At 40.4% G+C, this 26,654-nt stretch overlaps 3 protein-coding genes across 8 annotated transcripts in view; all 3 read left to right on the top strand.

The window, feature by feature from the left end:
* Nucleotides 1-7,680, top strand: part of pcnx1 (pecanex 1) — a 30,740-nt gene extending 23,060 nt beyond the window's left edge. For 3 of the 6 annotated variants that reach the window (XM_041060032.1, XM_041060030.1, XM_041060029.1), the window contains 15 exons: nt 3-180; nt 458-566; nt 854-983; nt 1,095-1,153; nt 1,450-1,665; nt 2,155-2,408; nt 2,501-2,731; nt 2,915-3,015; nt 3,309-3,459; nt 3,568-3,798; nt 3,893-4,167; nt 4,324-4,502; nt 4,990-5,420; nt 5,973-6,113; nt 6,407-7,680. In XM_041060032.1, the coding sequence (XP_040915966.1) occupies nt 3-180; nt 458-566; nt 854-983; nt 1,095-1,153; nt 1,450-1,665; nt 2,155-2,408; nt 2,501-2,731; nt 2,915-3,015; nt 3,309-3,459; nt 3,568-3,798; nt 3,893-4,167; nt 4,324-4,502; nt 4,990-5,420; nt 5,973-6,113; nt 6,407-6,547 (2,827 nt within the window). In that variant the 3' untranslated portion in view covers nt 6,548-7,680. Of the gene's footprint in view, nt 1-2; nt 181-457; nt 567-853; nt 984-1,094; nt 1,154-1,449; nt 1,666-2,154; nt 2,409-2,500; nt 2,732-2,914; nt 3,016-3,281; nt 3,460-3,567; nt 3,799-3,892; nt 4,168-4,323; nt 4,503-4,989; nt 5,421-5,972; nt 6,114-6,406 lie in introns of all 6 variants that reach the window. The other 3 variants (XM_041060031.1, XM_041060028.1, XM_041060026.1) reach the window with 1 other exon arrangement.
* Nucleotides 7,681-8,538: 858 nt separating this feature from the next.
* On the top strand, nt 8,539-18,430 carry lgmn (legumain). Its single transcript, XM_041060033.1, has 14 exons — nt 8,539-8,634; nt 8,951-9,114; nt 9,386-9,483; nt 11,026-11,107; nt 11,237-11,319; nt 11,439-11,514; nt 12,021-12,083; nt 12,434-12,500; nt 13,228-13,346; nt 14,639-14,728; nt 14,986-15,195; nt 15,391-15,561; nt 17,276-17,343; nt 17,932-18,430. The coding sequence occupies exons 2-14, from the start codon at nt 8,974-8,976 to the stop codon at nt 17,972-17,974; spliced, it is 1,311 nt and encodes a 436-aa protein (XP_040915967.1). The 5' UTR covers nt 8,539-8,634; nt 8,951-8,973; the 3' UTR covers nt 17,975-18,430.
* Nucleotides 18,431-20,096: 1,666 nt separating this feature from the next.
* On the top strand, nt 20,097-26,544 carry chp1 (calcineurin-like EF-hand protein 1). The gene is made up of 7 exons (XM_041060800.1): nt 20,097-20,483; nt 21,013-21,085; nt 22,410-22,490; nt 23,110-23,237; nt 23,368-23,429; nt 24,247-24,369; nt 24,933-26,544. The coding sequence occupies exons 1-7, from the start codon at nt 20,417-20,419 to the stop codon at nt 24,984-24,986; spliced, it is 588 nt and encodes a 195-aa protein (XP_040916734.1). The 5' UTR covers nt 20,097-20,416; the 3' UTR covers nt 24,987-26,544.
* Nucleotides 26,545-26,654: the final 110 nt, after the last annotated feature.

The raw sequence follows: 26,654 nt of genomic DNA, 5'->3' as shown, positions 1-26,654 counted from the left end.
AGGGTCGGAGCTCTGATGATCACAGTGGCAGGCCTGAAGCTGCTTCGTTCGTCTTACAGCAGTCCTACCTACCAGTATGTGACGATCCTTTTCACCGTCCTTTTCTTCACCTTCGACTACCGTCATCTGTCAGAGACACTGCTGCTCGACCTTTTCCTCATGTCCATTGTTTTCAGCAAGGTAAGAAGAGGAGTATATAATGAGCTGTACAACTTTCATTGTTCTTATTTTGTACAAGAGACATTCTACATGTCTTAAAAGTCTTCTAAAATATATCATACATATCATATCATTTATTATAGTTTCATTAAAATAATTCATACTGCCCAGTTATTTTGTACAGGTCATGGCAAATTATGACTACTTTTATAATGCAGTTAAAGGAAGTGGTACTTGAAGGCCTCCACGTCTTCACTGCGTCTCCTTTTTGATGTACTCTCCCTTTGTTTTTGTACAGTTGTGGGAGCTGTTCTACAAGCTGCACTTTGTCTACACCTACATCGCCCCGTGGCAGATCACATGGGGCTCAGCTTTCCACGCCTTTGCTCAGCCCTTTGCCGTGCCTCGTATCCTTTCACTGCCGTCTTTTATCACAGCGTATACTGTACAGTGTGCACATGCACTGCTACAGCGCTGTTGTAAATCCTGCCTTTGCGAAGCTGATAATGGCAAGTTTTTATGTTGACTCACAGTTGGTGTTTGATTAGATTAAACTATAGTGAAATGTGCTGGAAATGGTATCGTAAGTGTATCTAAATGTGTAATATTTCATCAAGCGCCTCTCAAATACACAGACAGCACATCAGAGCAGCGTGCACATTTTTCAAGTTCTCCTTGACCTGAGGCTCTCCAGACTCTGCCATGCTGTTTGTCCAGGCTGTAGTGTCAGCAGTCTTCTCCACTCCCCTCAACCCTTTCCTGGGCAGCGCCATCTTCATCACTTCCTATGTCCGCCCTGTCAAGTTCTGGGAGAGAGACTACAAGTAGGGAAAAAGAAATTTAAAATGCTATTCCACATTCAAATCTAATACAGTTTCTGTGACTGTGCTTTTGAAATGTGTGATTTTTAATATTCTTTTTCTTTTTTTTTCCAGCACCAAGAGAGTGGATCACTCTAACACTCGGCTGGCCTCTCAGCTGGACAGAAATCCAGGTGAGGACATAATATTCAAGTTAAATCTCCCATTACAGTTTGTTATGCCAACATAAACTGTTCTTTGCACTGTTACTCTTAAGTTGTAATAATTCCTCACTTCCTTCAGCTATTTGTTTATCATTGAGACAAATTGGGCGACTCAGTGCTCTTATCTAAGTCCTGCTATGTGATTTAGAACAAGTATGTTTTTACAAGAGAAAGCTTTAAACCCTCAGTCTATCCCAGGGATGCCAGTGCCTTAAAATGCTGTAATCGTTTGCAATGTTTTTGTAATTTCTAATTTCCCTCTTCAGGCTCTGATGACAACAACTTGAACTCCATCTTCTATGAGCACCTTACTCGCTCCCTGCAGCACAGCCTGTGTGGAGACCTCCTCCTGGGCCGCTGGGGAAACTTCAGCACTGGGGATTGTTTTATCCTGGCCTCCGATTACCTGAACGCTCTGGTGCACCTTATAGAGATTGGCAATGGCCTTGTCACCTTTCAGCTGCGAGGGCTGGAGTTCAGAGGTGAGACGAGAACACGTGGCACAGATGGAAAAACATAGCACCAAATCTGTCAGAAGTCTGGTGACGACTCGCTTCCACCAGAGCCCCTTAAATTACTAATGAACCAATGTGTGGAAGTCAAATATATGCAGGTTTTCAGAAAACAGAACAGGCAGGCATCTTATCATCATTTTATTTGTCCAGTGGTTAATAAAACTCTACCGCCTGTTTTCTTGAGGAGGTTAAACCAAACCTCAATTCAGTCAATTATTTGCAAGGTATTAGACCAAAGTCTGGACCAGTTTCTCAGCATTTTCCATTTGTGAAAGGGTTTCACCGTAGTAGCCAGTCCAGGCGTGCTTTATCTTTCTGTGAAAACCACCTGTGTGTGCTTTATCAGCATTATTTTGTGTAGCTCAGCCGACAGTGCTTCTACACAACAAACCTGTGACACACTGTGAACTTTTAACAGGACTGGAGACACTGAACCTGTTGATTTCTACTCCTCAGGAACTTACTGCCAGCAGAGGGAGGTGGAGGCCATCACTGAGGGGGTGGAGGAAGATGAGGGCTGCTGCTGCTGTGAGCCGGGCCACCTGCCTCACATTCTGTCCTTTAATGCTGCCTTTGGGCAGCGCTGGCTGGCCTGGGAGGTGCTGGTTACCAAATATGTGCTAGAGGGCTACAGCATCACTGATAACAGTGCCGCGTCCATGCTGCAGGTGTTCGATCTACGACGCATCCTCACCACCTACTACGTCAAGGTTAGCGTGGTGTCACTGGACTGTTTAAAGAGCAGATGCACATTTATGTGATTTATGCATGAATACAATGCTTTGTCTCTCTCTGGTCTCAGGGTATTATCTACTATGTGATCGCCTCCCCCAAACTGGAAGAGTGGCTGGCTAATGAGACCATGAAAGATGGCCTGCGAGGATGTGGTGAGAGGAACTATGTCGACCTCGATCCCACCTTCAATCCCAACATTGACGAGGACTATGACCATCGGCTCGCAGGCATCTCCAGGGACAGTTTCTGCGGGGTCTACCTGAGCTGGATCCAGTACTGCAATTCTCGAAGAGCCAAGGTAAAGCTGGATTATTGTTCCCCTAGTCTCACAGACACCAAAACACATTGCACTTATTCAGCTATGTATACATTATACAGTATATCTATTTAGTTTACAGGGATGATTTTGGCTCTAAGGATCCTATGTGCTTCACAGAAGTTTGATTTTCATGAATCTTTCTTGTCGCTGCTTTGTCTGTAGCCACTGGACAGTGAGAAAGACTCAGCTCTGGTGCTGCTCTGCTTCGGCCTGTGTGTGCTGGGAAGGAGAGCTTTGGGAACAGCAGCCCATCATATGTCCAGGTTATTCAGTAATCTTCCTCATAATAAGTCAACCTTTTATAGTACTTTAGGTACTTAGATGTAGTTCACTTATGTAGGACATACAAGCAAATATGAAACAGACCAGCAATAGGACAAAAAAGTATAATATATAAGACAAATGAATAGTGCAAAAAAAGACAGTCTGCTCAGCATGCTCATACATTTAAGGTGTTTTCTTTCCTCCTCTCCTTTCTGTCTGTGCTGTGGATAAACAGTTTTAGTCACCTTTTGAGTAATGCGTACAGGTCTCTGCTCTTTTCTTTCCATCACAGCAATCTGGAATCTTTCCTTTATGGACTTCATGCATTATTTAAGGGAGATTTCCGCATCTCTTCAGTGCGAGATGAGTGGATCTTCGCGGACATGGAACTGCTCAGGAAAGTCGTGGTTCCTGGAATCCGAATGTCTCTCAAATTACACCAGGTGAGACTCCGCAGGTGTCATGTTGTCAGTACCAAATGACATTGCCTTTAGCCTCGTTCTCAGGGTTAAACTTGGAGTGTGATAAAATTCATGTCCACTCTTTGTCAGGACCACTTCACATCCCCCGATGAGTACGATGAGCCGGCGGTTCTTTTCGAGGCCATCTCCTCCCACCAGCAGAACCTCGTCATCGCTCATGAGGGCGACCCAGCCTGGAGGAGCGCTGTGCTGTCCAACGCACCATCACTCCTCGCCCTGCGCCACGTTCTCGACGAAGGCACCAACGAGTACAAAATCATTATGCTCAATCGACGATACCTCAGCTTCCGAGTCATCAAGGTGGGCTCTACAACAGATTTTAAAACTCTGACTCATTGATCGCCATTAGTTCTAAGACACAATATTTAATAAGAACTTGCCTCCTGTGCTGCAGGTGAATAAAGAATGTGTTCGAGGTCTTTGGGCAGGGCAGCAGCAGGAGTTGGTGTTCCTGAGAAACAGAAACCCAGAGCGCGGGAGCATCCAGAATGCCAAGCAGGCTCTACGCAACATGATCAATTCTTCGTGTGACCAGCCCATCGGTTATCCAATCTACGTATCTCCATTGACCACCTCCTACTGCAACTCACACCCCCAGCTTGGACACATCCTGGGAGGCCCCATCAGCATTGGAAATATCCGTAACTTTGTTGTCAGCACCTGGCACAGGTTTGTAATTCTGCTATAGTTGCGTGGTGATCACAAACATAAACGTTTTCCTTCCTTGGTCAGGTCCCCCCTGTATATTTCATTCATCTTTTCCTTTGATATTTTTAGGTTAATCTGACTCTAGTTAAAACATAATATTTATATTTTCCCTCATAGGTTACGAAAAGGCTGTGGTGCAGGCTGTAACAGTGGAGGGAACATTGAGGATTCAGATGCAGGGGGGCTGTCATGTGGCAGTGGGAATGGGACAGGTGGGGACTCCCAGCAGAGCTCAGTGTCACAGGGTGGGACCTCTGGACCCGCCCCCCCTTACTCATACCAGCCGCACCCTCTTGGTAAGAACTACTCTGACAACTACTCATATTAAGAATACTTTTTGTGTTCAACTCAGCATAGGTCGAAATTTCACTGGAGCTGCCCTTAAAAATGATATACAGCACTGCACAGAAACGGTTGTGTTTTGTATTCAGTAGCTCTGGAGCAGATTGATTTCAGCAAGGTCATCTTGGGCTGGAGTTGAGATGTTAAGATTTGAAATGAGGCTTCTGTTATGAACTTGAGATGTGTAGTTTGAAAGCTTTAAGGTATTTAATAGCCAGGAAAAGTCTAATTTAAGAGACTTTTGAGTTGCATTATGGGAAATGTAGGATCCAGTGTTCTAGGAGCTTGACCCATACTCGGTACTAAAATCCATGATCATCTTGCCCTCTACTGCAACAGTTTTGACTCTTTTGACTCTTCTTTTTTATATTTGTCTCCAATCCAAGTCTCCAAACTTTGAGCATATTTTTCATGTGGTCTCCTCCTCCTCCCTGTGGTAAGGCACCAGTCACAGTTCCCAGTCCGTTCAGTCGGGTCTGGTACGCCACTCTCCTGCCCGAGCCTCTGTTGCCAGCCAGTCATCCTCGTACCGCTACAGCAGTAGCCGTCACTCCTCCCTGCGCACCTCCACCACAGGCTTGGAGCCCTGCCGACGCTCCTCCACCAGCCAGTTGTCTCTGCGCACACTCCCCACCTCCCTGCAGCTCCGGCTGGGTTCTACCTCCGACCCCACCGGCCCTTCCGCCTCCCTGTCCAGCCACAGCATCCCTCCCTGCAAACGCCACACGCTGGTGGGCCTTCTGGGAAACGATGGCCTGTGCAGCACCGTGACAGATCCCCTCAGCCAGCATCACCACCACCATCACCACCCGCAGCAACACAACCCCACCGTCTCCACCGTGCGCAGAGATGACATCTCCTACAGAGTACAGGTTGGTGCAGGTTATGGAGAAATACGCTGGAATGAAATCGCATCCAGAAAACAAAAAGAGGATTCACATAGTTGCATTAATCTACATCAGTTCCCTCAGTTCAGTGTGTCAGTTTAACCTCCCTGTCTCAGATCTTTAGCTCACTGACCGATAAAAACTGATACTAAAAAAAATAATTTGCAACAGTCTTCACAAATTCTTTTTATGCGTACAATCTAAATATGGGCCATTTATATTGTTTTAGTATTTCCTCCATGTTTAACTCTGAAATTATATTACTACTCTGTTGAAATTATAATAAATAAATAAGAGGTAGAACTTTGTTCTGTTGCCTTGGGTTCTTGTCATCTTAATCACAAGGCTACAAGAACGTCCTGAATTAAGGTTTCAGGACTAAGGTTAATGGATAAACCATCTGCACTTGCAACCACACCCCTGAGTTTGACCTTATAAACTATATTTGTACATCAGTCATCTCTTTATAATAATAACAACCCTCAGTCCTGCTGTGATGTATAATTTCGTTGTTGTTGGTTCCGTAATTTGGTCCAGATTGTGGATGTGAGTCAGGTGCTGGAGAACATCAACTTATCAAAGAGGAAGGAGCTGCACTGGCCTGACGAGACCATGAGACTGAGGGCAGGACGCACCTGCTGGAGGGACTGGAGCCCTTTAGAGGGCATGGAAGGACATGTAAGTACTTTCTAACAGTTGTTAATGCAACAGTATCACCAGGTTTATCTTTTCTTATAATACATGGACAGCTGTTTGTCACATTCATTCAGCTCAGACACCAACAAGTACTCACACAGTCTCTGACCTCATATGCTATAAATGTGATTTTGCTATGATTATCTTGTTTGTACTTGTGTCCCATTTTTTGGCCTCTAACACCCTCTGTGACCTACTTGCTCTGCAATAAACGCTTCATAAATTTGATTGGATGCTTCCTCTCACAGAGCTGCCTCCTCTGTTGCCCTCTGCAGGTGATTCACCGGTGGGTGCCTTGTAGTCGAGACCCAGCCAATCGCTCCCATATCGACAAGACCATCCTGCTGGTACAGGTGGAAGATAAGCTAGTGCCCATTATTGAGACTGGGATCATTGAGTTGGGTGCAGAGGTTTGAGACAAGCAAGCACACACATCGCACACACACACATGCACACACACACACACACACTCGTGTGAAAATGAAGCCAGACCTCTCTGGCTTTCAGCAGGATGCAGGAGCCTGCAGACAAACAGGAAACGGGAGCCCTCCCCCCTCTCCCGTTCCTCATCACCGAGGGGGAAAGGAAGCCAGGGAAACGTGCAAGCAGAGGCAGAGCATACATTCATCCAACATCCTTTACTGCATCCACATACATCCACAGTATCTGCCTTGCTTTGCATCTCAGAAATGCTGCATGACAGTAAACAACCCTTAAGTTAAGTTAGTTCTTGCTACTGGTAATTAATTTCTATGCATTTCATTGACTATTTTGTTGGCAATTCTGACAGAGTTGAGAGTAACAAGCGTTTGGAGATGATTTTTTTTGTGTTTTGTTTGTCTTTTAATGACTTGCCAAATAAGCCTGGCATTGAATATCTGCCATGGTTTCACACACATGAAAGCTTTTTTTTTTTTGCTGCCAAGACGACAGAGAAAGTTGCGGTGCAGAACAGATTGATGTCAGAGACTTGACGGTGCTGTGCTCAACGAATTTCTCTGTTTCATTGTTGTCATTCCGTTTTGATTAGTTTGAAATTTGCAAGATTACTTTACGCAAAGAAAAAAAAGAACTTGCACTACAATTTATGTTGTTTAATTTACAGTGATGCACTACAATCTTTAGACAATATCACATTTTATTTATTACAGACTGAATGGCCATGGTTATCGATGCCTTGGGAATGAAAAAAATGCAATCATCATCCTGTTTTCAGCCATTTTTATTTTACAATTTTATGTTTGATAAACTTGAAAATAACTTTTTACTGTATATGATTATATCTATATCTATATAATATATATATATTTACACAAATATATATATATAATGTAAATGTATAAAAGATTTTGTTTTCAATATTTATTACTGTGAACATGGTATTTACACTTTGTTACATCCTTTTTTTTCTTCTTCATTTTGGGACAAAGGTTAATGTATTAAGGACCATTGGTTGAAAACAAGATGCCAGATTTTTGATGGACCGTTTCACTATTTAACTTAATTCTTTTCTATATGGAGAAATAAAAGTTTGATTTATTGCTGACATCTTTAATGTGCCTCCTCTGGTTGTTTATGCATCATTTTATTGATCCCTCCAAGTCATTTTTGATGTCTAACAGATTAAACTAAAGAAAACACAAGCATTGGAGCTTGATTTTACAGCTGATGAAGCAGAAGCTGAGTCATCAGCACAGACATGACAGAAGAACTTTAAAATGAAACTTGTGATGAGCAGGTGCGGGGAAGTGATAAGGGATTTTATGAAAAAAACATTGCTGTGGTTTCTGTGGCGTTTATGGAAGAGTAAATCATATGATAGTTTCACTGTGCCCATTTTAATACCCTATAAAGAATGGCTGTTGTATAACATGAGACAAAACTGATGCCAAATACTGTTCATGTGTGAAGAACCTGCATTCAAATCTGGCACATGATTTTCCATTAGTCCTTTTTAAAACTGTTAGACTGTATGTGTATATTTCTTAGTGTCACCATTTTTATTGTTTTTAGCATATTATAATTTAGATAATATCAATCATATTACAATAACAGTGCTGTAAATACAAATAAATTACTATTACTAGATTATCCCACACTTGGGTACTAGTTAGATTAAAACGACTCATTTCCAGTCAGTTGTTATTGAACTCTATATACACGGCATAAACTATATACAGTACAATATGTTCGTTTGCTTTTCAAAGTTGTTCTTATTAATGGTGTATAACTGACATATTTTCTAAGAAATCGCAATTCACTGGAAGTCTACTTTTCGCAACAGCGATAAACAGGTTCATGCTTGTTATTGCTCTTCAAATCACATGACCGTTTACAGTGAAGCCCCGCCCACGCGTCTTCTGATTGGCTGCTGAGCGAGAATTCCTACCAACGGTTTTCCCGACGTCATATATAACTGTCCCACCGACTCCAGGCAAGGATGTTCATGTAGTTGGTTCGTCGCTGTGCCCTTCTCCCACTGTACAACAACACAAAAGAAAAGGTAAAAAAAAAGTCTCTTGTCTTTGTCGGGTTTTTGTCAGAATTTATGCTGCGTGTGCGCGTTTTTAGCTCTGTCACATTCTCTGCTGTTGAAAAGTTACTCGTTTTGTTAGCTTGTTGTGCTACCAGCTAGCGAGGTTCCAGTGAATGAATACCATCATCACGTGACATCCAGGCTGTCAGGTGGCATGTTAGTGCTGTTTTTCTGACGATTTGTCGTTGTTCGGTGCCACCTCACGGTCCAGCCACTACACATAAATTTATTCTAAGAGTAGGTTTGTTGAGGAGAGATTTTGTTCTCCCTGTCATCCCTCCAGGAGTCCCCACAGAAGGCGAGGAGATGTATCGGTCGGTCCTCTTAGCCCTGCTCGGCCTTAGTCTCGGGCTGGTGAATGCCTTTCCTTCCCAGGAGCCAGACAGTGGGAAAAACTGGGTGGTTATCGTAGCCGGCTCCAACGGCTGGTACAACTACCGACACCAGGTGAGAGGTGTAGAACAGGGAATGTACGTGATAGTGCTACATGAAACCACAGTGTCACCTTGCCAAGTGCATGACTCACTTGTTTTCTTCTATAATCCGCATTGGTTTTTGATAAGATCTGCTTCACCCTCAGATAAGTCACTTCCCCATTCACAGTGCATGCTTTCCGAGTTTTTTTCCAGCCTCCTAAAAGGCTGTAAAAAAAAAAGAAAAAAAAAAGACTGTGATAATGTGCAGCTGACCTCTACTTATTGCTCTCTTTTCCTCTCAGGCTGATGCTTGCCATGCCTACCAGATTGTCCACAGGAACGGCATCCCGGATGAGCAGATAGTGGTTATGATGTACGATGACTTGGCTCAGAATGAAGAGTGAGTTGGCGTTTTTGTTTCTGTGAGGCTGGTCTTTGTGATACAGTGACTTCTTCATTCCTCTGAAGTACTTAAAAACAAAGAACATTGTACGTTGTTAATTCTTCACTATATTCTTCCTGTTTTGCCAGTCTGTAGAATGCGTACATACTTTTCAGCCGTAATTATCTTGAACACAAAATCATAAGTTTTGTAAATGCTATATGACACGCTTGATTGTATGATTTCCGGATTTTAATCAGTAACTTTAGAGCTCAAGGAAATGTAAAAAGAAAAAAAAAAGGTAGTGGAAAAAACATCTTCACAGAATCCAACCATCAGTCAAGAAGATATTTGACAGACTGATCCATAATGAAAATAATAACTTGCAGTCGGATTTGTCAGACAGAGAAAAATCACACGCTTATGTTGGCATTTCTTGTGTTGCTGTGGCATGTCAGCCCCGTGTCGTACATCGTCAGAGCAGGCAGCATTGTAAACAGGCCGAGTTAAAGAGACCCACTGAGAGGAGTCACAAGGAACTAATTTAAGTGCTCCTTCAGGACTCTGACTTGGAGTTATGTTACTGACATGGAGGAGGAGCGGTAGTCAGAGTGAGGATCACAGTGACTCACAGTAATACACTACCTGTACTTGACAGTAATGGTTGCTGGGTTCAGTATGGACTTGTCCTTTTGTGTCCCAGTCTGACTAATTCATTCTTAGTCCTAAACTTTTTATACTATATTTCACTTTGCTACTGCATGTTAGGAGCTTAGATTTTACTTAAATCCTACAAACCTGTTCCAATGTATGGAAAAAGGTTAATTGAACGTCTAGATCAAGACTGCTTAACCAGGGCTGCAACTAACAATCGTTTTCATAACTGATTAATCTGTCAGTTAGTTTTTATTACTCAGTTGTGAAAAATGCCAATCAATAAGTGTCAGATCTCTCGTTGGCATCTTCACGTCTCGTATATTCAGACAAATGATCTGAAACTAAAAAAGATTTACTTTACGGTGTTGTTCTGCTGTTTTTAACAGTCTGCACATTTCACTGCTGGCAGTATTGACATGTATCCATGTCTGAAAATACCTTGACATAATGTAGGTCAAGTTTTAGAGAAAAGTTATGCAACATTGATTGCTTTATATTTGTATCACGCTCTTGTACTGCTGACATCATTATCAGCTTGTATTGGATTGTAGTTAATAAATAACTTGTATTATCACATCACAAACAGTCGTGCAGCTCACACAACTTCTTCTTATAAAGACTGTAAAAGTCAATGCCCACTGATACTGATAGCGGAAGCTTTTTCCATTTTTCTTGGATTTCCTGCAAGGTATTGATTTTTGTGACGGGAGATGATGGTCGCACTGTAACACCGCAGTTATATAAACTTTAGCGGCTTTGTGTTGAGGAAAAACCTGAAATCCATTGGAGTTTATGGCTCTCACCTGATCAGTGAATCATACATTTTTTTGCCCTGCTGTCATCATGTTTTTTTGTCAGCCATTTGCACTCCCCTCTGTAAATCTGAATCATTTTTTTTCCCAGGAACCCCACCCCTGGGATATTGATCAACAGGCCAAATGGCACAGATGTGTACAAGGGAGTTCCTAAAGATTACACCGGGGATGTGAGTGAAATATTTGTACAAGAGTGCAAATCAGAGCTGCAGTTCTCCTGACACTTTGACAGACTGTTTGAAGAGACTTTAATGTTAGAAGCAAGAGACGTGACTTCTGACTGGGTGTTTTTTCTGCAGGATGTGACCCCAGAAAACTTCCTGGCCGTGCTGAAGGGCGACTCCTCAAAAATCAAAGGTGGCTCTGGAAAAGTGGTGAAGAGGCAAGTGACAAACCAAAGCAAGAGACGGAGTAGTGAATCTGGCACCTCACAATAGAACAACACAAGATCTGGTTTATCAAGTTTTTTTTTTCCTAACCTCGCTCTCTTTGTCTTGGCAGCGGCCCCAATGATCATGTGTTTGTGTACTTCACTGACCACGGGGCACCTGGCATTCTGGCTTTTCCTAATGATGATGTGAGCACTTTTTACATCCTGCTCCTGCTAATGTTCACTCATGCCATGAGCTTACTGTGGCAAACACATAAGAGTAGTTCTAGTTCTTGACCACAAAAAAAGGAACCAGAAACTAACTTTTCGTAACTTGATTTATCAGATAACTGCCTTTCCCAAGACCAGCCATGTGTCTTTATGGTTTTTTTAATATTCTAAATGGCACCTTAAAGGGATGGAAGTGAGGGCATAGACAATCACATTTTGCAGAGGTTCAAGAGCCACACAGTCTCTGAAACATCTTAAGTAGGGCCTCGTTATCACTTGAAATGTTTTTAAAGATTATGTGAATAAGACTATAAAGTAACTTCTGTAAGAACTGTTACAACTACTTCTGTAGTATATACGCTTTATATGTGTCTGTTTATAAGAACAATCCATTTGGATGTGCAAAGTACTACAAGTGTAACATGGTGGTTTACCTGAACTGAAACAGTAAAAGTAAAATTGTCTTCCCTCTCTCTCTGCAGCTCCATGTTGAAGATCTTCAGGAAACCATTACATACATGCGCGAAAATAAGAAATACAAAAAGGTACGCAGCAATTTTCATGCCTACGTGTGTGTGTGTGTGTACATGTCCTGCAGTATGTGGGTCAGTGATTGAAGCCAGTCAGGTGACGATGTAGCTGTGCTGGAAGATCAGATCATAACACTTGTTTTTGACCTGTTTTCTGCCATTAAACATTCTCTCTCTCTCTCTCTCTCTCTCTCTCTCTCTCTCTCTCTCTCTCTCTCTCTCTTTTTCTCTCTCTCTCTCTCTCTCTCTCTTTCTCTCTTTCTCTCTCTCTCTCTCTTCTCTCTTTCTCTCTCTCTCTCTCTCTCTCTCTCTCTCTCTCTCTCTCTCTCTCTCTCTCTCACACACACACACACATACACTCACAGATGGTGTTCTACATCGAGGCATGTGAGTCTGGGTCAATGATGAACAAGCTGCCTGCTGACATTGACGGTGAGTTGAACTTTACCTCATCAGAGTGACTTTCCAGTAAAACCAACAGATAACGAACCAACACAATCAATAAAACTCTTAAATCAATGAACAAAAACATGAACTTTTTTTGTGATCATTTTGACTTCACCTGCATTTGATTTTGAATTTAAAAAAAAAAAACCTGCCAATAATCAACAGTATGAACTTGTGTGATTTCCTTAGAAAGCTGAATGGCTTATGCCTTTTTTTTTTTTTTTTTACATTCCTGGTCATTAAAAGAACAGACTGAGACAGCATTGTGGTTTGTGGACTCAACTTCAGTTTTGTCACTCTTAGTTCTTTGTCATGTCTAGTCAAACGCTAAGGTCAGCGTTATTGCTTCTGGTGATTTGTGAGGCTAGTCACTCTGTCATGTGCTTGGCCTCATGTGATGAACATAACAGGATGTGCACAGGAGTTGTTCTGATTTTACTGGGTGTAACCAAGATGGCTTTACATCCCATTGTCATTTTCACACACATCCCTTTGCAGTCTCATTGACTACCTGAGACACTAAACATCTTGACTTTTTATCATGACTTTACCTCGAGTTTTCAAACTGTCCTTACGAGAATCCAGTGTCGTCTTTTGAAGTGTTTATGCCAAGCAGACATGTGAGTCATGTCAAGGTTTGCCTGCTGGAAAATTCTAATCTTCTACCGAACTATTACACCCACTAATATGAGGATGTCTCTGTGTTTTCCAGTGTTCGCCACCACAGCAGCCAACCCTCATGAGTCCTCTTATGCCTGCTACTATGACGATCAGAGGGAAACATACCTGGGCGACTGGTACAGCGTTAACTGGATGGAGGACTCTGATGCGGTGGGTGGTGTTTGCCCTGCTGTGTCCAAATCACTACATTTCATTAAAAAAATTAATCTTGTTGAAATTATGAAACTTTAAATGAAAAGTCTAATCACTGTTTGCCATATTCCGCTACTTGGTGAACACACAGAGTGTTGAATTTCAGTTAAAGTGCTTTAATATCTTATTCTTTAAAAGATCAGTGTAAAGGAATAGTTGGACATTTTGTCAGTGTAGGGGAGAGTTAAATGAGAAGACAGATACTATTCATATCTCTATTAAGGCTGCGGCAAGTTAGCTTAACATAAAGACTGTAAACAGGAAAACAGCTAGTTGGTTCTGTCCAATAGTAACAGCACTTCTCAAGCTCATTAATTAACACGTTATATCTTGTTTGTTTAATCTGTGCGGAAAATCAGGCATAAAAATTACAAGTTGTGGTTTTTACAGGGGGTTTTGTTTATTGGTTTTTATACAGGTTAAACAAGTAAGATATGACATGATATGTTATCAGGCTCATCTAACTCTCTTCTAGAATGCGAATAAGCACATTTTCCGAAACATCAAACTACAGCTTTCATCTCCTACACGGCAGCTGAGACTTCAGCTGCTTTGTTGGCTTAGACATCGACTGACATTTCATCTGTTGTCAACCATTGGTTAAACTATTTTCAGCATCTACAGACACGCTACGATTCAGTGCCTACTAGGCTTAAAGATAAAGCTAACTTTTAAATCCTTTCAGCAATTACAGTTGAGCAGACGCTTCAAAACAATCCTGTGCTTCATCTCTTCTTCATCCGACATTTCAGTTGCTTTTCCGCAGGTTTTACATGCAATGATAAAGCATTTTAGACATTTTAACTTGTGTAGACTATTTGCACTTACAGTTTATTGCATACATGAGCAATTTACTGTTGCTTGCTGATATAGTGCAATAGTAACTTTGACCATATGTTGTCCATTAAAGGTTTACGTGCTGCTCCAAACACCTGTTATCAAATAGGCAGGAAAAGGAAGTGGTAAAAGTTTCCAGCAGCAGCAGTTTGTTTTTTCATCTGCAGAATAAGAGCTGGGTTGTTTGCATACACACGTAAGGGCACATATAGGCCTACAGTGTGTATATAAGCATCACAAAACAGAAACTTTAATTTCATCAAAACGAGACAAAACAGAAAAAAGTACCAACCACAGTGTTTAATTTGTGATAGATGTGAAATGTATGATTTTACAGATCATTACAGCATTTTTGGAAATGTTTCATGGCTTACGTTATAAAGCAACTTGTTTGTCTGACATTGTGTTTCCAGGAGGACTTGTCAAAAGAAACTTTGCTGAAGCAGTTCAAGATTGTGAAGAACCACACGAACACCAGCCACGTCCAGCAGTATGGGAACAAGGTGAGAGAAAAGAATGAACACTGTTGAGGAGAGAAAATGTACAGTTAACTACCCACTATGAACCAGATACTGGGAAGTTTTTATGTCTGTTGCTGACAAGTTTGTCTCACCTAACCAAGAAATATTTTAGGGGATGTACAGTTTTATTTTAAATGTTAACCATGGGCAGAATAGTCATGAGGAACTGTGAGGAAGAAAACTTGTTTTTTCCTGCCAGCATTCAGTTGCTCATCTTGAGTTTTTCACTTTCTATACAGACAATGGGCCACATGAAGGTGATAGCATTTCAGGGTAAACACAAAGCAGACAGCCCACCGGCTCCTCCAATGACCCTGCAGCCAATCACAAATCTGGATCTGACACCAAGCCCTGATGTTCCTCTGGCCATCCTCAAGAGGAAGCTGATGGCCTCCAATGAGATCAGCGTTGCAAGGGGCCTTCTGATGGAGATGAGCACACACCTCAAGGTAAAGAGTAACAAAACCCACTGGTGTTTTCCCTGTCTACAGAACTTTGCATGTTTCTGGTCTTCTGTGGATGATTGTTCACGTATTCCAAAGCAAATCAGAGTTTAACTGCACAAACTGAACATTTACTGTGACGCTTCCCACGTTACAGATTCCTCACAGTGTGTAAATCTGTGTGTGTGTGTGTGTGTTCAGATCAGGGAGACCATGGCTGAGACTATGCACCAAGTGGTCGAGAAAGTGACCGGTAATAAGCTCAAGGCCGAGGAGGTCCTCAACGACAAAGCTGAACTGTCCCAGTATCAGTGCTACAAGGCTGCAGTGGACCACTACAAACACAACTGCTTCAACTGGCACAAAACTGAGGTAGAGCTGCGCAGCTGCTTTCTTCTCATTTAAATCTAACACGGGGGGTGGGTGTCCTGTCCAAATTCAAAGTATTGCTGGTTGCGTAATAGTTGATTTGGTCACAGTCTTGCCTGGGTTCATCTGTTGCTGATGGTCACATTAAGAGTCTAGTTCTGCTTTTAAAAGGGGAAATACCAGATCTGTTTCACATGCTATTCATAAGCAGGTACCGACCTTTTTGCATTCAGCTGACACTAATCCACAGAGACTGACAGTAAGCAGCAAGAGCAGGATAAGCTTCAATTCCCACATCATGATTCTAAAGTGTTATGCCTTAACTCATTAGGCCTCATGTAAAAACATGTTTGTTCTTTTATTCTAATTTTTTTTTTCTGTGAGGTTTGCTCTGAGCACTCCCACACTGCACAGATGTGTATTTCACAAATTGCTTGTTTCAACCTGATAAGTGGCCCCTGATCGTGAGCAGGTACACGCCATCAAGATGTTATGATGAGCAAAACCAACGCGCTTAAATTGCTTTATAAGGCTACCTGTTCTGTTCTATAGGCCTTTTCACAGCAGACATAGACTTCATTGTATGGAGAAACACTGTCACTCATAGACGCAGCCTGTTCTGTCAATGTGTTCAGCCATCATTTATTTTATTATTTACACCTGTGCTTTTACACACCTGTGCTGTAAACATGTCTTTATGAAAAAGGTTGTATTTGCATAAGCTTAGCCAGTTTAGACAGGCCGACTGCCAGTAACTCATATTTTTTTTATTTTGTTCTTTAGCACTAGAAAAGTAATAAATGCCACAAATTGTCTTTAATCACTGAGTCACTTAAGTACAAATCTGTTCGTGGTTAAAGGTTTGTGCATGAGGCCAGTTGTTATCCTGGATGATCAGAGAACAGTCAGAATTGGACAATGTTAAATATAAATTTCTTAAAATTTCTTCTCTTTCCTAAATTTTATGTAGGTGAAAGTTTATGTAACTGATTTGTGACTTTGGTTGAGTTAAAATGATTAATCAATTAGTCATTTTTCAGACCCCTTCTCTGTTTAATATTATATGTGATAAATCAGTCAAGAAAATGATCAGAAGATTTATTGATGATGAAAAGCGTTGTTAGTTGCTGCCCTATATTTTATATTTGTATTTAAATAGAGATAAAAGAAAATCCTGTATCAAGAAGGTGAGCATACAGTAAATGAGACAGTAAATGCACATTAATACATGTGACACAGAATGTGTTGTTATTACTCCGTTCACCATGGTTGACCCCAGCTTGGCCCACATCAAAGACATATCAGACAGACATGTTAACTGTAACTACATCTGACAAACGCCCCCTGGTAGAGATGAGTGTGAAACCAAAACTAGATAAGGTACAGTATGATGATGAAATGCCTGAGAGTCGCTCTGCTGTTCTGACCAGAAAAGGAAGTTACATTTAAATGCTGCGGTGTTTTTTTTTTTGTTTGTTTTTTTTTTAACTCTCAGTCAGTCTAATGAGAAAGTTTTTCATTCTCATTGTTACTTTCATGCATCTGTGTGGGTTTATTCTGAAAAATTTTCTTTTTACTGGGAACTTTTTGACATTTCAGGTTCCACGAATACAACAGGGGGAAATAAAACTTTGGTCATAAACATTTATAGGATCACAGACAGTAAAACTCAGACACTGGTGACACTGTTGGCATGTGATTTCCTTTTGTGTTTCAGTTTGAATATGCTCTGAGGCATCTGTACGCTCTGGTGAACCTGTGTGAGAGAGGATATCCAGCAGTCAGGTATGGTCTACTTCCCACTCAAAAAAATCCTTTTTTTAAACCAGTATTTTTATGCTTTATGTTTCATCTTTATAAACTTTGAGGAAGTTTTTAGTTTGTGCAGTGGAAAATTTAGTTATTAGTCTATAAAAGATAAGTGGGTGTGACCAAAGCCTATATATATATATATATATATATATATATATATATATATATATATATATATATATATATATATATATATATAAAACTAGAGTGTCCAGCTGTTTTAGGAAATTACTCAGCATTTTTGAAATAATCATATATATTTGTGACCTGTTGTCGTGATTCAGATCAGGAGGCTCTCAGGAATTTGTTTGTTTTTTAAAGGACACCACTGGACACTGAATATCTTTGGGTTTTAGTCTATTGGTTGTACAAACGAAGCCTTGGGCTCTAGGAACGTCTACCAGTTTAACCCCAGTTTACCAGAATACCAGTTTAACCCCAGTTAAACAAATAGAAAAGGAACTGTCCCCTCTGAAAGATTTTGTGGGGTTTTTTTTTTTAATCTTTTTGCTGTTATTTGATCCTAATTAAGAGGTAATTTGGTTTTGCTTCTCTCTGCAGCATCCAGCAGGCCATGGACTCTGTGTGTCATTTCAGCAAGTAAAAGCCTTTCCACAGATCCATTAAAGTCTCAGATCAGACTACGTCTTCCATGTCGGCCTGAGAAGACGATGCTTCCCGTTGCACTGTTTAGGAATCAATGTGATGTGGAATTGACGTTATTGTTTTATCAGCACACTATAACACTTTAAACCTGTGTTTCTGATTTTACTGAGAATTTTTTTAACTTGTTTTATGATGAAATGCACTATCATTGTGATAGAAAGTTTATGGATGATGTTTTACTGGTACCGATTTTTTTTTTAAGCACATAGAATAGATAATTATAACATGAAATTCATGTAAATTTGTTCTGCTCTCAGCTTTATTTGTGTACACAAAGCCTTGCATGAATGTGTAAAGGAAGAATACCACTTAATATTGAATGTTTATTGAACCTGGAGACTTTGTTGGAACACAGGGCTTCTGAAATAAAATCTGACAGACCAAAAAAAAAAAAGACTTGTTTTTCCAATATTTTTGCCTCTTGTGGGTGTTCACTGCACATTTTTACTCTTCTTTAGTGTCTTTTCCTATGATCAAAACCCTTTTAAGTGTACAGTCCTCTGCCTGAAAGACGGTTACACTCCCACACAGCCTCTTATACATGAACCTGCATCAGCTTTATAGGGATTTTGATCTACCTGTGAGCTTGTTGATACATTTTACAAGATGATAGATCTGAGACATCTGCTCTCTTGTGACTGGATTTTATCAAAGTTAAAAAGTTTGTTTAAGTGACAGAAATGCAAAGATTGATTTGACTTTAATTTCAACTAGTGATAAGATGTAAAACCACCAATATGAATAACCCTGTTAATATTACTAACAGGGTTTCATTTAACTTGCACCTGTTTGCTAGTTTGCTAATTAATTAAACCTGCAGAAAGTTTGACCTGATGATGGCGCTAAAGGAATGATGAACCATGATATCTTTGGAGACTTACTGACCTCTCTTTTAGTGCCCCCAGGTCAAAGTGGACATTCCCATTAATCTCAGCTGCACTTTATGTTTAGTCCGCGTCCATAGGTCGGACTGACTGTCTGTGAGAGGAGGGTGTTATCTGACAGGTTTACAGCACACTTCAGATAACAAACCAACATGTCAAGAAGACTGCATCAAACAATGTCAGATAATGAAATTATGACATCTAGTGGTTGATTTAATCTTAGAATTAAAAATGAAAACTATGGAGCTGTGTTTAATAAGGGTGTGATTTTGTTTGTTGTTTTGTTTGTTTTGGGGGAGAGGCTTTGTCTTTTCTTATTTTATGACTCACTTTTTACTGTTCTATCACTTCATTTAATATGTGCTAGCTGGCCTCTCATTATTTGACCTACTCTTTATTTACCATATAATATTTGGCTTTGAATCTTTTGCAATTTGTTGTCCTAATTGCTGCTTGGCTTCATTAATAGATATGAATTTAAATGATTTGATTTTTTTTTTTTTTTTTTTTTAATAATTTGCGGTTAATGTTTATTATTTGATGATAAACCCATTCATTGCTGTGGTGGTGGGCATTTATTTATCCCTAAATATGATGATTAATTGTTAGATTTCAGAGTGTTTTATGATTTATTTATTTATTTATTTATTTATTATTAAACTGATAAACGGTAAAGGAAAAAAAATAAGAAAATGTTTAAACAAATACTGCATAGTAATCATAATATATATTTATTTGTAAACCCCCTTCTAATTATCTAACAATATTATTTATCCATGTATTGAGTTATACTTTTCGCGTTTTAATGACTTCTTAGTACATTTTGTCAGTTTTGGAGCTCTGTGTAAATTTTGATATTTTCAACGACTGACTGACTGTTATGGTTGATATGGTCTCCCCAGCAGGATGGTCCCCATCTGGGCGGCTCGCCTTTCTTTAGCTTGACTGAAGGGAAGCTATGAACTTTCAAGTATATGGCCTCTAGTTTTATTTTAAATTGCAAGTAGTAGATGCATTTGTTTAACAGAGTCACTTATGTGGTATTATGATTTGAAATATAATTATGTATAAGACATTGTTTTCGAATTTCGAGCAGGCAGGAAACGCTGCTACCCAATTACGCGGGGGGACGGCCCTGGCAGGGAGGCGCCCTTGTTCAGTACCTGCCCACCTGTTTCGTAAAGCAGGAAGACAACCTGACCGAAACCCGTCTCGGTATCATGAAAATACAGATCAGAGAAACGCTGTAATAGCACACAGAGTTCTCGAGGAGTTAGATCGACAGGGGGACAGTAAACGCCTGTGCTAGTTCCCGGCTGCTTTTTTCCCCTTCGTATCAGACCGAGCACAGCGAACGAAGTAGGTTTTAGCTCGCTAAGTTAGCCTGTTTGCTAACTTTAACGTCGGTCCGGGTCGAGATTGTTTCACAGCTGTTCTGGTTGCGCAAAAGGGGTCTAGCGACTCTGCTCGGTTTTAACCCACATTAACGTTTCACCATGGGATCCAGAGCGTCCACGTTACTCCGAGAAGAGGAGATTGAAGAAATTAAGAAGGAGACCGGCTGTAAGTGGAGCTCAGACTAATTCCTGTGATAAGGACTCTGAAACATCAGCTGCTGTACTTAAACATGAACATTGCCGTTCATCGCAGTTAACCGGTTACTTAAAGCTTTTGGTTTCCTCTGTAAAATCCCCAAAACATGGCCTAAGAGGACGTTGCGTTAATAACATTGATTGTGTGGTTTATATTGAGCCTCTGTCTCTCTCTCAGCTCTGTAACTGATGGACAGTGACAAAATACATTTACGCAGCTACTGCGCTTATGTACAGTTTTTAGGTATTTGTACTTAGTATGAGTATTTCCATTTTCTGCTCCTTTATGCTTTTACTCCGCTATATATCAGAGAGTAATGTGTCTTGTGACCCCTTATTAAACCTCTGAAGATGACCGTTGTTACTGATGACTTCTGGTAGTATAATGGGGCTTAGTATTTAGGTGAAAAGTCATTTTGCCCAAAACAGTGTTGATCTGTTATCTTCTGGTCATTTGGTAGTAAAAATGTGTGTCTCTTTGGTATCTTGCCCTCCCACAGTCTCCCACAGTCAGATAACTCGCCTGTACAGCCGCTTCACCAGTTTGGATAAAGGTGAAAATGGCACCCTCAGGTAAGCAATCACGTAACCTAAATAAACCCATTAAACACCAGTCAGGAGATGTGAGTAATTAGTTTGGTTCATTTACCCAGCAGTTTGGCAGGTAACCAGCCATAACATAAAAGCCTCGCTTTTGTGAGCACTGATCCAAAGAGTCTGTTTGCAGCTTATCATGAAGGCATTAATAAATGATCCTTTTCACTCACAGCTTTGTGAGTTGCTATTGATGGAAGTGGCTGTTTTCTCAAGTTTCCTTGAGAAAAGTTGCTTTTAAAATCATTATCAGCTATAGAACTTTGTGACATACTGTGGCGAGAGTACCCAGTAAGACAATTACAGAGACAGGAAATAAGGAAAAATATTAACTCTATTTAAATGGATTTGATCATCTTAATTGTAAATAGATTTTACTAATGTGGTGTTGGGCATTTTGGCAGAGCAGTGTTCTTTAAAACAATATTTACTCTGTGAATGTACCATTTGAATAAGAATTCATTAGGTTGGAGGTGATGTAAATAAAAGTTGTCAGCCAAGGTTTTGCAAAATTCTCAAATGGATTTCACAGCGAGTCTCAGTGAACTGTGTGTTCAGTGAGACCTCAGTGTGACATTTCTTTGGTGTTTGATTAACTTCTAGTTAACTCTTCCATAGTCTTGGCAGAACAAGCAATAGGTGAGGAAATGGCTAATCATTAAAGCTGCTCAAATTTTAGTTTGAAATGCTCTCACAGCCCGTTGACTTGGCAAAGAGGATTCATCTGCAGATCAGTTTCCCAAGGACAGAATAAAAAAAAAATCTCTGCACAGTTTCGTGGGTGTCGTAGAAGTCATTCTTTTGAAAGATGTTGTGTTTACACATAACAAGTTCTTGGCTCCACTTGTTCTTGCTCCAGTTCTTTCAGTCACAGCACAGGTACAGCCTCATTCACTCAAGGCCAAGGTGACTTTGTGAACATTCATTAGTTGCCACAGTGGTCACATTTAACGTATATATCAACAGCCTAACTTCGTTCCTACTGATGAACCAATAAACTTTTTAAAATTTCAGAAACTAATTGCAGATTTCCCCAGTCAATCTGTTCACAGTCAGAATTGTTTATTTGCCATATTTTTTTCCCTCCTTTCATCTTCTCCTGTTCTCATATATGCAGTCAAATGTCTGTCTGATTTTTAAACGATGATGAAGACATGGCCTGTCATATCTTTTTAAAGTTGATGACAGTCTAAAATCTGTGGGGAATTGTAATTTTCTAAATAGACCATTTCTCCTTTGATGTCCTGTCTTAAAATACTTCATGTTGCGTTTTCACTTTCATCATATTTCCTGATGTCTGCAGCCGAGAAGATTTCCAGAGGATCCCAGAGCTGGCCATTAATCCTCTGGGGGACAGAATTATCAATGCGTTCTTTCCTGAGGGGTGAGTTGTCTCTGTTATTGGTCTCCAGTCTTTGATAGATCTTGTTTTGAGCAGGTTGTGTTTGAGTCACAGTTGCCGCAAAGCTGAACCAGACCATCATTCTTTTTAGCTGTGGCTGCTTGACTGCAGACTTACGAAGCTCGGTCTGTTCTGCCAATTCTGTGTAGGAAAAAAAAATCAACTTGGGTTTTTGTGCACCGCAGGTTCTCTATGTATACTTGGCAGTTGTTTGGCTGTTTTATCAGTGTGGAAGTTGAAAACCAGATGTTCGCAGATGTATCATTAAAATCCCAAAAAGTCAGATGTGTAGGCGTCGTAATTCTAGCTGTGGCTTTTAATGGTTTCAGATGTGTTCTTGTTGCTCTGGTTTGGGCCTGTTTGCTCCAGAGGAACTTGAGAATAGAGCTGGAGAGTGTTTGACTTGGTAAAATGGTGTTAGGTTACGACTAGTTGGAAATTTCATTGTGTTTCCATCGTTTATTGTGTTTCCAATGTTTATTTCTTGTATAAAGGTAACCTGAGCTAGCACTAAAGAATTAGTGATTTTGTGTCTGTTCCACATCCAGAAAGTGATAGTGAGTTCTTTACCTGATGTAATTTGTTGGTCTGTGGTTTTTAGAGAGGACCAGGTAAACTTCAGGGGCTTCATGCGGACCTTGGCTCACTTCAGACCAATTGAAGACAATGAGAAGAACAAGAACCCCACTGCCTCTGAGCCACTCAACAGCAGGACAAACAAACTGCTCTGTGAGTGTAGAACTCAGTCACGTAGGCGTGTCCGGGCGGAGCTGGTGACCATTATCATGAAAATTCAAGGGATTTCATAATGTGGCTTTACTGTGTCTGTTATGACTTATATGTTTTTTTATTTTTCCAGTTGCTTTCCGTCTGTACGACCTGGACAGAGATGACAAAATCTCTCGGGATGAGCTGCTGCAGGTGAGTGGACATGTTTGTCATGTAAATAAGACGCTGAGTCACAGCACATTGTGCGGAAACAGCTCCTTCACGCAATAGGTAAATCAACCCGACGGTGAATAATTAGATTTTAAAGGCGTCTTTTCTTTTCTTCATGGAAATCCATTATTGCCTCCTGAAAATATTTGCTGTTCACTCTGTGCTTAACAAGGGAGGAAATGCTGTTGTGCAATATCTATTTCAAAGTACTCTACAGAGAGAAGGATATCAATGTCAATGAGAAGACTTTGCCCATATGCTGATAATGATGTGATATCCCTGCTTAACTGCTGGTTATCTTTCCCAGACAGTCTAATATCCTGTATTTTGTCTTCCTCTCTGCTCCCTCCATGTTATTTGTTGTCCCTCTGTGAAACCATCTCGGTTTCAGTGACATTGTGTGACCTGTAATTGCTATAAGCTCGGGGTTAAATGACTCAGACAGATCTCCTGTTTTGCGCAAAACATTTCTGTGTCGCCTGCTTGATGTGATGCACGAGCCTGTAACACTCGACACATGCAACTCAGAGTACTGTTTGTTTGCCTGTTTTTCAGGAAATTTGTGTTCACTGTTATTTATCGTCATGTAATTAGTAAAATGTGATTGCTGTTTACTTGCCATTTAACTCAAATACCTGCAAATTATCTTGTGCAGTGCTTAAATACCTGTAGCATTAACACTGTTTTCAAAACAATTCATGATATTAGTTGGGAAAACATCATAACTTTAATCTTTACCATGAACTGTTTTCACTGGTATTCATTAACCATGAAGGGACTTTCTGTTTGTTCTTTGCAGGTTTTAAGGATGATGGTTGGTGTAAACATTTCGGATGAACAGCTTGGCAGCATTGCTGATAGGACCATCCAGGAGGCTGACACGAACGGAGATAACTCCATTTCCTTCAATGAATTCATCAAGGCAAGCTTTGTGGTCAGAGGGCATCTGTCCCCTCACACATACAGCTCTCCTGTTCTTACTTATTCAACTCTGTTCTGTACTTTTTAAGCAAAACATTGCGGTGTTTGTACTAAACTAAATAACAATAACACATGAAATGTGAAGTGTGTTTTTCATGAAGGCTTTGACAGTGTACCACTACCAAGAGCACATGCTGCACATTTTTAGCATCGGAGGCCCCAGTGGGACACAAACTATAGACCAGGAATGGCCACAGAAATGAAAAAATACATTCCCCACTAGACACATTTGACATAGGTCAGGGTGGCTCTGCATGTGCACAAAGTAGTACTTGAATCCTTATTTAGTTACTGTAAGAGCAAGATACACAGGATGAATTCTTAAACCAAACCCTGGTTTTCCGAAGGTTATGTTTCATATTTTGTGTGTTTGAGTTAATATTTACCAAATGTATTGTTTTTGGCTGTGACATTGCCATCCTGTGTCCGTTAAACATTACAGAACCACAACATCAGACAGTTATTTTTGTGGCTAAACTCATTCTGTTTTGATTATTTTCTCAGGTCTTGGAGAAGGTGGACGTGGAACAGAAAATGAGCATCCGGTTCCTGCACTAAGCTTCTTTTGTTTTTTGTTTTTTTTTTATTTTGAGTGGAGCTTTCAACATGTCAGTTGATGTCAAGACACAACCTCATCCAGCTTCTCAGCAGGCTGCTGTGGCCCACACTATGAGTACACACTGTCAGACCAAGCATTAGGTAGATAATGTCATAGATCTTTCGTTTCTGCCTTTGCACTGCTCTGTAAACAAAGGGAAAAGCTGCGTGCCTTGGGTTGTTTTATGCAATGTCACTATGTTTTTTTTTTTTTTCCAAGTAATGGAACATTATTTATTAGAAAACTTGTAGAGAGTCACAGTTTAGTACCACTGCTGTTCCACTTTTCACATCAATATGATTTATAGCATAGTATGATAAAGATTTTTGCTATTGCAGTGAGTAAGTTTACTCATACTGTTCCATGGATATTTAGCACATGCTGCGTCTTTGTCCGTACAAATATGCAATAGTTCAAACAGAAACTCTTAAGATGTGTGATTCCACTTCAGAAAAGACTGTTTTTAATGCTAATGTGATCTTATCACTCCTTTTCTTTGACTTGTGGCAGTGCAAGTCAGACCAGCCAGCTCTGGTTTTGTCCCTTGAAGCAAAGCAGGACCTGCTCCACAGATTTTTGTGTTTGACTCACTGAAGTGCCATGGCTTTGGTTCTCCTTTGTAAGTTATTATCTCAACAGTAAACAGGAACCAGTGGTCATGTTTGTGTGTTTTGTTTTTCACAAGGGTTAACTCCGCTACTTCCAATAGATTGTAAATACCTGTTTCAATTGTTCCACTAAAACCAAAGCAAGACTGACCTTCCTTCAGAGCCAGTAACCACCTGGGGCCTGTTGAAGCCACTGCTGAGTCATTGTGTTCGCAATGTTGTATTTAAAGAACTTCTTATTCATTTACAAGTAAAATTGTGCTGGTAAGAATGAAAATTTCACACAAAATGCTGCCATCTCTTTGCCTCGTATGTAAGTCTTCGCTTGCACCTGTTGTGACAGGTAAAGATAGTACATTTGCAAATCGTATAAATTATTTAACTGCCACCATAGCATGCTTTCTAAAGGTTTTCTCCCTAATTGAAACTAATAAAGCCCTGACTAACAGTGTCAGGCCCTGTGGTGGAAATTGGGCTGTGGAGCAGTGAGTTTGTAGACTTAGAACAGATAAACCCATGATAAAGTGCTACGCTTCTGTTTATGATTCTCCCTGTGGCTACGAAAAAAGATGTTTGTTGATTTATGTGCTGCTCAGCATTTGTTGTGCAATTTCTTTTGCCATTGAGTAGTTCCATATGCTAAAGAGAATCAAATGCATTGATATACGTGTATTTTCTGTTCAGGCTAGTGTACATGAATTGGAGAGCAAATGTCTGACCCTTTAATCTTGAATGTGAGTTTGTCCAATTATTACAAAAACACCCTCCAGCTGCTCAGTGCAGGAAATACAGCTCAACCATTTTATCAATCATGTGATTATCAATCAGACACGATTCACGTTATGTGATGTTGGTATAGGTATTATCAAAGTGATTCATGAATTTGATTTGAATAAAATAAGTGCCATGCTTTCTCTGTGTCATTTATTGGAAAGTTGTTTGTAGCTTGGTGAGGGTCTTGAACATAGGCACAATACCTGAGCAGCTACTTGATTCATCCAGGTGTCTCAGCACTAGTTT

The sequence above is a fragment of the Toxotes jaculatrix genome, chromosome 17, assembly GCF_017976425.1.
Source record: "Toxotes jaculatrix isolate fToxJac2 chromosome 17, fToxJac2.pri, whole genome shotgun sequence".
Taxonomy (NCBI): Eukaryota; Metazoa; Chordata; class Actinopteri; family Toxotidae; genus Toxotes; species Toxotes jaculatrix.
The sequence above is the reverse complement of the archived record's forward strand: the minus strand, read 5'-3'. Positions and strand labels throughout refer to the sequence as shown.

Excerpts from the sequence above, each read along its gene's own strand:
- lgmn (XM_041060033.1), top strand. The coding sequence starts at position 8,974 with ATGTATCGGTCGGTCCTCTTAGCCCTGCTCGGCCTTAGTCTCGGGCTG. Across the intron at positions 11,108-11,236 it reads CTAAAGATTACACCGGGGAT|GATGTGACCCCAGAAAACTT; the intron begins GTGAGTGAAATA and ends TTTTTTCTGCAG. Across the intron at positions 12,501-13,227 it reads GCTGCCTGCTGACATTGACG|TGTTCGCCACCACAGCAGCC; the intron begins GTGAGTTGAACT and ends TGTGTTTTCCAG.
- chp1 (XM_041060800.1), top strand. The coding sequence starts at position 20,417 with ATGGGATCCAGAGCGTCCACGTTACTCCGAGAAGAGGAGATTGAAGAA. Across the intron at positions 21,086-22,409 it reads GGTGAAAATGGCACCCTCAG|CCGAGAAGATTTCCAGAGGA; the intron begins GTAAGCAATCAC and ends TGATGTCTGCAG. Across the intron at positions 24,370-24,932 it reads CCTTCAATGAATTCATCAAG|GTCTTGGAGAAGGTGGACGT; the intron begins GCAAGCTTTGTG and ends TTATTTTCTCAG.